Source organism: Hippocampus bargibanti, linkage group LG10, assembly GCF_051943395.1.
Source record: "Hippocampus bargibanti isolate YZ-2025 linkage group LG10, ASM5194339v1, whole genome shotgun sequence".
NCBI lineage: Eukaryota > Metazoa > Chordata > Actinopteri > Syngnathiformes > Syngnathidae > Hippocampus > Hippocampus bargibanti.
In genome coordinates, this window is record NC_142743.1 from 24,856,230 (window position 1) to 24,868,822 (window position 12,593).

The 12,593-nt window shown below is 48.2% G+C and overlaps 2 protein-coding genes across 2 annotated transcripts; both read right to left on the reverse strand.

Annotated features, from left to right (window-relative positions):
* Positions 1-1,160: 1,160 nt before the first annotated feature.
* On the reverse strand, positions 1,161-9,275 carry LOC148893106 (forkhead box protein K1-like). Its single transcript, XM_089005335.1, is given in 10 exon segments — positions 1,161-1,802; positions 1,889-2,023; positions 2,683-2,862; positions 2,947-3,128; positions 3,903-4,096; positions 4,682-4,828; positions 4,915-5,101; positions 6,047-6,201; positions 6,204-6,270; positions 8,607-9,275. Coding segments are annotated over 10 exon segments (1,890 nt in total). The 5' UTR covers positions 9,050-9,275; the 3' UTR covers positions 1,161-1,602.
* A 1,347-nt stretch (positions 9,276-10,622) lies between these two features.
* On the reverse strand, positions 10,623-12,338 carry LOC148893107 (cytochrome P450 3A40-like). The gene is given in 4 exon segments (XM_089005340.1): positions 10,623-10,762; positions 10,848-11,010; positions 11,158-11,384; positions 11,920-12,338. Coding segments are annotated over 4 exon segments (750 nt in total). The 5' UTR covers positions 12,202-12,338; the 3' UTR covers positions 10,623-10,684.
* Between the last annotated feature and the right edge of the window lie 255 nt (positions 12,339-12,593).

Here is a 12,593-nt window from a genome sequence, read left to right on the forward strand (position 1 = left end):
ACGTATTGGATGGAATTCACAAACTTTCATCGATTCCTGTTGGGAGGATTGCCGACGTTCCGACGTGGATGATGGCCATGATGTCATCACTATGGGACACATGAGCCCTTGAGATTTTGCATCTCAACACAAAAGTTGGTGGACGTATCCATCAAAAAAAGGATGCAAAAAAAAACTAAACAGGAAGTCAGCCAATGGACCAATGGACAAAAAAAAGGCATTGGCTGAGAAGCGCCTCCAAGTTTTTGCAGCTTTCATTCTTTAAAAAACACAAAGGAAACAATCTTTTCTTTCTGGTGAAAACATGTCAAAGTGTTCCGAGTGTTTTTTTTCTTTTCTTCATCTTCATCCAACTGGGCCAAATTTGGACAGATACATTTCTGCTTCCTGTTCAGTCAGGATGGTACATTTCCCAATTGTGCCTCTATTAAAAGCTTTCTCTTAAATTTGCCAGCCAAACAAATGTTTGAAGTCAACGTGGATTTGTTGAAGTGCTATTTTTTGGGGAGCAATCTGGAAGATTTTTTTTTGGATGCAAAGTCTCACAAAAGTTCTTTAATCCAATAAAATTAATGCTACTTTTTTTTGTAAGGATAAGAAGTCGGAATCTTATTCCAGGTAACGTCCGACTTCTGACAGAATTCCGTTCCGACCAAACGGCCGTATGTCAAAATGGTCGTAAGTCGAAATCCATTCAAAAGGTCCAAGAGAGACTCGGAGGCTAAATGACTGTCAAACTCTGGTGCCATCACGCGGTCGATTGCTGCGCGAGAGTGACATGCTGGCTGGCTGGCCAAAATTGTCGTACGCGTTGCCGGCCTGCTAGCACGTAGTAGCGCCAGGCGGAGAATTAAATTTTTTAAAATGGGGTCTGGAGATCGTGGTCGTAAGTCGAGCTGGTCGTAAGTCGGACCTTACCTGCATTTTGAATCAAAATCCTAATTTAAAAAAATTTCAATCTTGCAGAAAAAGGTGTTAGAGTGAAATGAGGTGGGGGGGAGGAGTCTATAATCATAAAAACAAAAAAAATAAAGTAAAAACAATCAAAAAAAACTAAAAAGACAGAGTTTCTTGAAAGACAAATTGCTCTTTTAATTTTCTTTCTTTCTTTCTGTATTTATTTAATCTCCGTGCGTCACAAAGAAAATGAAAAATAAGTCTTTGAAATCAAGGTGGCTTTAATTTTGTGCTACAACAATCGTCATGACAACTGTGGAAGGTTTACAAAAAAATACAGAATAATCTCTCTCGAATGTATTAATAACACGTTTTTTTCCAAACACAAATTTGCTTACAAAAAAAAAAGCTAGTAGCGACAACAGCCACAGCTAACGTCGCGTTTTTACATTCTAAAAAGCTTGAAAGGTTAAAATAAAAACGACAGTGTTGAAATCTTATGAAGGCATTTCTTCTTGTCTCTTTTTCTTTTGTTTGATGATTTGGACTAGCGGGAGTCGCGAGTCGGCAATGGAGACTACGATGTGTTGTTGTCATGGCAACCCATCTTCATCCACCCAAAAAGTCCACAAGTAATTTTTTTTAAAACAGAAATGACTTTCTGTTTTTCATGCCAAAATTCCCTTCAGGTGATTTTTTTTTTTTTTACATCCCGGTCTCACGGCTCGGTGGCAGCACAGCAACGATGACGGGTTGCTGGGCAACCGGGGCGGATCCCTCGCCGTTGTCCATCTTGGACCGCTTGAGCCGAGGTTGCTCGGCGCTGGCCGAAAGCGGACGACTCGCCAAAACCGGAGGGGAGCTGGACGCCTGAGTCGCCAGGATTTGCAGAGGACTGCTTAGACCTGCGATGGGGCGGACAGAACCGGAACCGGAACCAAAACGGCGAGTGATGACCACGCCTGGAAGCAAAACAAGGCGGAAACGGTACCTGAGGTGAAAGCGGCGAGGCTGTTGGCGTGCATTCCGTTGCGCGTGAGGCCGTGCGCGGGAAGCGGATGCGGCCCGGTCCCGTGCCCGGCGCTGTCCACCGCCTGGATCACCAGCTCTCGCTTCGGCGCCGCTTCTGAGCGCGGCCAAAACCACAGCAAAAGTCCAGAAACGGTCAAAGCGGGCTTTACAACCATAATCTGTTCCAGAAAGCTGTTCAAAAACCAATGTAGTGGAAAACCGAAAATGTCCCCATTATAATCAACGTCTGCTTTATTTATTTATGTCTTTTTCTTAATGGATATTGAACAATATAAAGACGTGGACTGATAATGGAACGCTACACGTGGTTAACGCAATGAGGAAGTGACGTATAAGGAAGCGCAGGGCCGTCGAGTGCTGCCTTCAGGCGCCCTCGGTTTAGTCGAGAAGCCATTTTCCGTCGCAAAGCCAGCCATGAAAAAAACAAACCAAACAAATTGTTGGTTGAAACCCTAATGTGACATTGCAGTCAAAGCTGGGATTTGGACCATAATCCGTTCCAGAAAGCCTTTCTCATCAATGTCTGCATTTTTTGATGAATGTTGAACAATATAAAGACGTCGACGGAACGCTACGAGAGGATCAAGCGTCGGTGACAATGAGACGCGACACCAGGAAGTGACGTCGAAGGAGGCGGAGGGGAGTGGAGTGGTGCGTTCAGGTGCGCTCAGTTGAAGGGACAACCAATATTTTGGTGGTAAAAATAACTAACTCAATGGAATAAAAGTGAGGTTGCGTTTGGCGCGCAGGCACCTGTGAGCTCGCCGGCGACCACTCGCAGCGACGGGCCGCAGTAGCCGTCGGGAGGGGCGGCGGCGACCACTCGCAGCACGGTGACGGAGGGCGGCGGCTTCTGGACCAGCCGGACCTGGCCGCCCCCCGGCGGGAGAAGCGGCGTGGCCGTGAGCAGCGGCTGAGCGCTAACCGGAGAGCCTGGAAGCTCACGGCAGACGGCAGACGGCAAAGTCAGCACGTCATTTGTTGGCGACGTCGTGAAAAATGCGGCTTTGGAGCTACCGGGCGCGCTCTGCGTGTAGCGATATTCGGGCACGGCGGACAGCTTTTGCGCCAACTGCTGCTGATGGTGCTGGTGGTCCGCGGGCACGGGGGATCCTTCCCGGCTGACGCGCTCGGGGGTCTGCAGGCCGCTGGACGGCGGCGAAAGCAGAACGTGGTGGGTGGGCGACGCCGGGGCGCTCCTGACAACAAAAACATCAGGAGGCGCAAACGTCACAACCTCATTTAGGTTTTTTAGCCTTATCTACTCTTTTTTTCATCTAATTATTTATCTATTGTTTATTTATCCATCCATCCATTTTTGGTCGTATTTATTTATCTCTCTATTCTTTTTTTTGTTTGGTCATTTATCCATCTATTTATTTGGATTTAGCTATTCATCCATTTATTGATTTATTTATCCATCCACCTATTTTTTGTTCAATTTATTTGGTCATTTATTTATTTACACAGTATATTGTTTGTTTGTCATACATTATATTGTTGTTGTTATTCATCTATACAACCAGCAATTTATTTACCTATTCATCCATTGATTGATTTGTCTATTTACTTGTCTGTTCCGTTATTTCTTTATGTATTTATTTATCTGTTACGTTATTTATTTATTTGTTTGTGTATTTTTCTATTCACTTACCATTATTTATATGTTTGCCTATTTATTTATGTATCTATTCCGTTATTTCTTTATGGATTTAGTGATTGATTTATTATTAAAATATTTGCCGATTTATTTAATTGTTTATCCATGTATCTGTCTAGTTTGTTAGTTTGCTTCTCGATCAACGTATTGATGTATTTATTTATCTATCAGGGTTGCAATAGAGGAGAAAACGTCCACTATTTATTATTATTATTATTTTGTTGTTGTTGTTTTGTCGCGGTTGCCCGACTTTTGCGTCTCGGAGATGACGATTGTCGCGCAAGTGTCAACGGAAGCTGAAGGAGACGCGTACCGGGACGAGAGGGGTCCCAAGGGGGTGCGGAAGCAGGCCGCGCCCCTCTGGCGCCGCTTGCGGAAGGCCTGCTCCACCAGCTTGCCCTCCGACCCCGAGTCCACGCGCCAGAAGCTGCCCTTGCCCGGCTCGTCCTGCGAGCGAGCCACCTTCACAAAGTAGCGGTTCAGCGACAGGTTGTGGCGGATGGAGTTCTGACTCGCAACAAAACATTTAAAAAGTCATCATTTCATTGAAATGCGCTTGTCATCTTACAAAAATCAAGAGGAGAAAATCATAAATAACTCACAAGAGCAAAATGCAAGAAATATGAAGAAGGCAAAACCCAAAATTGGGAAGGAAAACACATTGTAAAGTCGACATTTTTGGGGGGTGGGGCGGACCTTTTGACCAATCTTTATTTATTAGCTCTATTCATTAGTAGCTCTCTAGCTAGCTATAGCGAACGTTTCTTCTAGAAAAGGAACTAGCCACAAAAATAGTCCGATTCATATTCTCCATAGAAATAGCCAGCGGATAAATGTCAATATAGCATAATCACTGCTAGCTAGCTATTAGCCATCTATTAGCTCTAGCTATTAGCTATCTAGCTAGCTTTCTGTCAATTTGAGTGACTTCTGGGTTGAGTGAACGCTGGCGCGTGTGGCTGGCAATATTTTCCTCCATGACTTCAATTTTATTTAAAAACAAAACAAAAATCCCCCAAAAATGAGCATTTTTTTTTTTTGGGGGGGGGGGGGGGGGCAACCTTGACCGCCCCGCCCATCCTCTGCGCAGACCTGCCATCCCTTGTCGGCCGTGCGGTAGTACGGGTAGTGTTTGGTGATGTGAGCGTAGATGCCGCTGAGCGTCAGCTGCTTGTCGGGCGCCGAGGAGATGGCTTGGACAATCAGCTGCGCGTACGAATATGGCGGTTTCGACTCGTCCTGGAGGGGGCGGGGCACAAAACATGACAATCGGCCATGGAGGAACGTCCCGTCATTTTGTTGACGAGGGCTTCCATATTCCATACCTTGGCGTGGTCGCGGGCGCCGGCCGACTCCCCCCGAGGGTCCGCGGCGGCCGTGTCGCGCGTCCGCTCCGACACGGCTCGGGCGGCAAACTCGGCCGCCAGCTGCAGGTCGCGGGTCACGTTGCGGCCGTCGCGGTAGCCCGACGAGCCGGCGCCGCGGGGGCTCGCCGGGCAGGAGTTGGGAACGCTGACACCGCAAGGAGCAGATTCAAAGTCAAACGTTAATTTTTTTTTTGTTGCGAGGGGCGGGGCGACAAGAAGGCCACACAAAAAGTCCTTCCCAAAGAATTACATTTTTTAGAAAAGGTCAACACCCCCCATTTGGATTTCTTTCATTTCCAGAAAAGTCACACTGCTATGACAATAAAAGACAACATCTATCATGGTTTTTTTCCCCCTTCACACACACACACATTCCTGTTTCAACCGTTTTGTGAGGTCCGGATAACTCCAGATAAGGAGTGAGGACCACCGTTGCTGCAAAGTTTAGAGAAGAACTCGTGTTCCATTTGAAGACTAAATGTCAGGTCATTTGCCACTTCAACTTCTTTCAAAACAAAGCCATAAAAAGTGGACTTGAAAGTGAAATAACAGCAGGAGTGAGGTTTCTGAATGGCTACAGTCAAAGTCCTCACCCCTGTAGTGAATTTGGTTAAAATATGGTTTTACTTTTTGTGGTATGAACTTTTTCCTCTCATTAACCACGCACACACACACACAGTGAGTAAAAAGTGTGTGTGTATCCAAGTGAAATGAAAATACACACCCCAAAAATCTTTTTGGGTGAATTTGCGAGGACCTCTCTGACACTTAACAGAGTAAACAGAAGCCCATCTAGAAGCCTTTCGAATGAAAACCTTGTGAGGACCGTCACTTGTCAAAAATGTCCTCACTACCTATGTTTGTGGTCCTCACAAGAGTATTCATACAAACACACACACTCATAAACGGCACTCACGCGCACACGCAAACACGCACGCCACACGGACGCGCGCAAACACACACTCCGGCGCGACAATAATCAACGGCGCGTGTTAATCATTGGCCAAGCGACCGCAGCGGCTGCCGCCGTTTGCCGAGTCAACGGGGCGGCCGTGATTTGGCAGGAGCTAGCGCGCGAGCTAGCATGTACCTGAGGGTGCCCGTGGGCGACGGCAGCGGCGCTCCGAAGGCTCCGGCGTCCTCTTCGTGCCGCCGCCGCGCGTTGGGAATGCTGATTTTCAGTGGGGAGATGTGAGGCAAAAGCGGGCGGACGGGCGGCGAGGGCGCCTCCTCCTCCTCCTCCTCGAGACCCCCGGGGGCGCCAGCGAGACAAATTGGATCTTGATGACCGTGCTGGGAAAGCGGAAGACGCACCTGGAAGAACCAAAGGTCACCAAAGGTCATCATTTCACAATGCCAAAAATAAAAAAGGAAGGGAAAATCCCTTCAAATCAACAGAAAAGGCCAAACTCTGTCTCAAGACGACAACGGGCCCAAACAGCGAGCAGAACGGCGTTGCGCAGCCAACGCCGCCGCTAAAAGCTGTCCGACTCGTGACATCTCAGCCGACGCAATAAACGACGGACTTTTCAGTGAGGCCGTAATGAGCCAAAAGCCTCGGGTTAAACCATTTGTACCGAGCGACTCCTCAGCGTGCGCTCGCCACAATTCACTTACTGGGATGAATTGAGGACGACAAAAAGATGATCGTCGCGATTATTGACTCGATTTCCTGGCGTCTACCCTTTGCATGAAATGTTTTTAAAAGTTCTCATTAAAGTACGTATTTACGACAAGCAACAAACATATCAGTCAAATGCACGGAGGAGTTTGCGTTGCGCCGATTCCGTGTGCTCTTGTTCGTTACTCCGCACCGGACGACCGGGACCCGCTGCCCAAAATCCTCACAAGTGACCAATCAGAGACAGACAAGTCTGAGGCCACACCCCCTCCGATTCTGATTGACAGTCACAACGCAGCGAACGCCCTGACCGTATTTGTGGCCTCTCAAAACAGTCACCAGAATATACAATACTATACGGTATATTAGTGATGGCAATCGCGGCTCTTTTCAGAGAGCCGCTTCTATTGGCTCGGCTCACTAAAAAGATTCGGCTCATTTGACTCCTAAACGGTTCCTCCGTTTTTTGGGGGGTTGCTTGAATTAACTACCAAAAATCATGTACAATTGTGTACAAAAAATGAATTACTCATGTAAAAAAAGACACCATATCAAATAATTTTATTGATATGGCTTGATGCTAACTTTGACTTTCCCTGTGATGACTCTGTCTGGTCTGATGATCAGCTGTCACTCATTTGCTTTTCATATTAATCATACCAACGAGTAAAATTGATAATAATTGAATAATAATAACAGCATAATGCGCTAACATTTGTCCACTGTAGCAGTCTACACTGACCTCCAGTGACCTGTTCAAATGTCCCCAAAACAGTGCTTGCGTCCTGCAGTAGCTCCCCGGCCGGCTCCTCTGCTAAGTTCTCCAAAATGTGTCTTTCATTGAAGTCAAAACAATCCAGCAGAAAGGTCGCCACTTTTCGCGACATTTTCAATCAGGTGGCATGTAAGTGACAAGTAGGATGTGGTGGTTGGGGATGTCTCGCAGTCACTTGTTAGACAAACAGCTTTGGCTTTTTGTTGGTGTTGTTGTTTTTTTTTTTTTTGGACCCGTTCTTGGACTGCAGCACGTTCTTTGTCGTATATCATTCTTTGTGTGCCTGTAATTCTCCCCTCCCTCCTCTACCACGGATCTTGACCAATCATGTGCGGCTTTGACCGAAGACTGGGACCGGCCGGGGAATAGAGGACAAAAAAATTGGCTCCCATTTATGGCTCCTTGTTGGATCTCTTCGTTCACTTCAGCAATCCGGCTCCAAGAAACAGCTCGTTCAGAAACGACACATCACTAGTATATGTGTGTGTGTGTGTGTGTATATATATATATCTGTATCAATATCTATATCTATCATTTTTTTTGGGGGGGGGGGGGGGGTACAAGCTCAAACAAACGGATGCCCAGCATTGAGCGACAAAATTCACACCAAACGAATGTTTGGAGGGCAGAACAAACGCACCTCCCATCAAGAGGTGCTCGTGCGGTCTTCGCAGTGGTGCGTTTGTTTACATTGACAGCAGCTCATCGGCTAACAAGAACTAAAACCGCTCTTGACAAATACTAAACAGCAACGAATGGCCGCCGTACACTTAAACTGTCTAAGACGCGAGCACGGGTGACTGGGATTGACCAAAAATACGTTTTTACAGTCAATAAAACAATGCGGCTGAATGAACACGTAGTCACTTGCGGGCTAAGCTAACGAGCTGGTTTGCTAGAAGTTCATTGGCTTCCCACTGAGGTGGGGAAAAGTGTTTGGATCGCTTGTTTAGCACGCAGAAATAACAAATAATTGACTCCAAATAAATAGTTTCAATGACGTTTCTTCAAACGCGAAAGCCTATTGGTTTACACTCGCTATCCGTGGTCTGTTTTGAATGAGAACACTTGTGAACACTTCTTCCTAAAACGCTGACATGAAAAGTAGTCCAAATAACTGCCAAGGATAAAAGCTACCCAACTTTCAATGGACGCGCGAAGGAGAATGGAGGGGACATGTCAACTATCACGTTTGTTAGCCTCGAATGGCGAGCTAGGAGGCTAAGAGGCTCGGAGGCTCGAGGCGGAGCTCACTGTCGGGGAAGCAGCAGCGGCGGCGCCCCTTTCCGCTGGAACACGCCGTCCACGAAGACGCCGTTCTTGCCCAGGCAGCGGAGCGAGAAGCCGCCGGCCTCGTCGTAGCCGAGCTGCAAGTGCCGCCGCGAGATGAAGCTCGAGTGGCCCACGTTGATGTCCACCGAGCCGCGGGACGAGTTCCGCCCGATGGTGACGCTCCTCTGGCGCACGACGAACTCAAAGTCCCGACCCTCGAGTCTGGCCAAGGCCCGGGGGAGAGGCGACCCCAGGCCGGCCGGCCGCATCCCGGCGGCGACGTCCGACGGCGGCGGCGCGAGGAAGGCGAGCGACGGCTGCCGGCCGAAGGCGTGCGAGGTGACCGCCGCGCGCGCGGGGCTGCACGGCGCCGACCGCAAGGCGAGCGGGGCTCGAGCTCCGGCGTCGTCCCGGTAGTCTGCCATCTTGTTTCGCGGGGGGTCAAACGCACTTTTCGCACGCAGAGTTGCAACGTGAGAGTTTGCGGCCGGCCGGGGCACTTGTTCGCCGGAGCTGACAGAACAACACGGAGTTCGGGCGGCGGGGAAGAACCGGGGTGGAGCCCGGCAAGGAGCGGATTGGTGCTGCTCCCTTCACATACCCCTCGTAAACTTCTAAACTAAAATGCCACATTCAGCCTTTATCTGACGCGTTTTATCGAGGTTCGCTTATCCCGTCCACCATCCGATCGCCGAACACGCGTAGATAGATGTACCAAGTATGTATTTACACCCACTTCGGGATGATTTAGTTGAGGGGATTCCTTTGACCTACCCTTCATTTTTTTCTGGAATGTGGGAGGAAAGACAAACCGCACTGGGAGATTGGGCAAGCTGCGCACACGAAGGTCCGGACTCGAACACCCGACCTTAAATATGACGCGGTCACATGACGTTTCGCTCAGCCGTGACATTTCAGCGATTTTCATTCTAAACGTTTGCTTTCCCGCTCGAAACCGAGCTGGCGCCTAGTTCACGTTATTCTCACAGCCGGTGACGTTTCTTTCACGCAAAATTGGCATCTGTAAAGCAGACACGAGTTCACTTTGGCACCAATGCCGGTAAAAAGAAGGTCAGAGGGAAACAAAAGCTGGTGGGGAAAGGCCACACGACCAGAATGCAATGTTGCATCAAAAGAAAAGATGAGGCGAGTCGCCATCGTGGGACGAGAGTCGACAGTCCAAGTTTGGAAGAGTTGCAGCGGTCGGCTTAGCCTTCGTCCAATGGCAGCGCTCAAAACATGTGGCGTGTGTGAAAGAAGCTGCTCGGCCACGCCCTCTTTGCCCCCACCCCGCCCCTTTTTTTTCTTCTTGTTATCGCTCGTCTGTTTATAAACACGAAAGAACAAGATGGCAACAAAACGCGGAGAAATGGATTCGGCGTGCCGGTGGAACGATTAGGATCTGCCGCGAGACCTCAAATGTCCACGCGGGGCTAATGTTGACACGGAGTCTTGATTAAGAACACTTCCATTCTTTTCTCTGTTTTTTACAAGCTTTGCTTTCGGACCCAATTACTTTGTATATCTCCCCAGATATTTAGTAATGACCAGGAAGTGCAAACATGGCCGCTTCGAATCATCAACTAGCCGCCACGTTTGGTTGGAAGCAGCCATTTTAGAATCACCGCTTTGTCCTTTTCATTTGGGCTCAAGCAGAAAACGTCTCAAGTTTTGGTGGAAATCCGATGATGATGATGATGATGATTCTGGCACTTTTTGTCAATTGTTAAGCGGATTGACTGCAAACTTTCCAACATAAGGGACAACAATACAGAAAAAAGTATTTTACAATTTGGACCGACTAGCCAAGCGTGTAATTTTTGAAAAATTCCCATTTGACAAAGCATCGACAATTGTAGATTTCCTGTCGAACTTAATAGCGTTGAACCCGGGCGGGCGAAAGGCATTAAAGAGGTGTGAGCGTCAAGTCAAATCTGGAGAGACGGGCGGCCATGTTTATTTGAAAAGGCTTCCTCGCCACCAAACGGCTTTCTGGCTGCGGTTTGCACACGGAGGCGCCCGGGCCGTACGTCTGCCGGCACTTTCTTTCGTTGTGAGCGTCACCGGCGCGGCTCCAGCTTGAGTTTGAAGGGTCGCTTGGGCGTCAGCAGGCGCCGCACATCCATCTGGATGGGCACCTGGTGGCAAAGAGCAAAGGTCCGACGGGCCTTCAACGGATGCCGACGCTGGTGGCTTTGAGCGCCGACGTCCCCTTCTTCTCACTTCAGTCTCGTCGCAGGTGCGGAAGTTGTAGCGCTGCAGGATCTCGACCGCGGCCAGCTTCACGCTGACCATCGCAAAGCGCCTCCCGATGCAGTTGCGAGGACCCGCGCCGAACGGCAGGTACGCGTACGGGTCAAACGAGTCTTTGTTTTCCTTACTGAACCTAAAAAAAAGAGACACAAAAGCAGCGACGATGATTGCACTTGCGTGAAAGCGTCAGATCACAACCGCAAACAAAGACAAGACGTTTTCGAGTCCTAAATGTCTCGTTGTTGTTTTTTTGTTTTGCCGCGTTACGATTCACTTTGACCTCTCGGGTTGAAACTTTTCAGGTTGGGGCCAAAGGTCGGGGTCACGGTGCAGAGGAAGAAGTGTTCACATGACGGCCGCGCCCTTGGGGATGAGCACGCCGTTGATCTCAACGCTGGCCTTGGCCACGTGCTCCAAACGCTGAACGATGGGGTACAAACGCAGCGATTCGTTGACCACCATGTCCAAGTACTCCATCTCCATCAGTTGCGTGTACTGCACGGGAGCCTGCACGCCAACAACAGACAAACAAACAAACAAACAAACAAACACATATCATTAGTAGACATCATCATAAAAAAATACATATCAATAAACAACCAAACAAATACATCTAAACAAACAAACAAGCAAACACATATAAATAAATAATAAACAGAAATGAATAGAAATAAGTAAATACATAAACACACACACACACATCTAAATAAATAAATAAACCAAACCAATAAACACAGATAAATAAACAAACAAGTAAATATACAAATAAATAAATAAAATAAGTGAAAGAAATACATATAAACAGCCAAAAAAATACATATAAATAAATAAACAAATAAAAATAAATAAATGCTCTAGTAAATACACCAATAAATATATAAATAATAATGAATGAACAGAAATAAAGAAAGAAACCCACAAATATAAATACATACATACAGTACATACAGTACATAGTGTGCATCCACGCATCCACCCATCCAAAGTTTGATTGCTGAAAATGAAGGTTGATTGTGCGGACAGGCCAAAAGGCGGCAGGTACCTTGTTGGGGAAGGTGGCGTCCACCTCGTCCTGCAGCTTCTTCATGACGTGAGGGTTGGTGGCTAAGTTGTGCGCCAGGAAGCTCAACGTGCTGCTGCCGGTCTCGTAGCCGGCAAAGATGAAAGTCACGGCCTGAGAGAAGATCTCGTGGTCGCTCAGACCTGTCCAAACGCCATCCGGAAGGAAACAAGCCGCACGCTCACAACGTCGTTCCGCGCTAGCGCCGACGCCACTGGCGGGAAGACCTTCTTTGTCATCGTCTCCGTCCGCAAGCCCCACCATTTTGGGGGGAAAATGCAAAGGCACGGCACACGTCAATTCAAAGTGACCAACGCCAATCGTATCTTGTCCTTTTGAGGATATTTGTCTCACGCAAAGATTTCTCGGACGGTGTCCCTCGGGGGTCAATTGTCAGCCCGCCGTTATCCGATCGTTCCGAGCGAAAAACGGCCACCTTTTTTCACGTCTTCTCCCGGAGAGTTGTGGTTCTTCTGCGAGTCCATCATCAGCTGCAGGAAGTCCACGCTAGTCTGCGGACGAATCGTAAGCGGGCGATCCGTCGGCGACCGCGGCGCTCGAGAACGCGGTACCCGTCGCCCGCCGCTCCGACGGCTAGATTTGATCTTCTGCAAGGCCGCGAAGAAGTAGTCAAAGACCGAGGCCGAGAAGAAGGA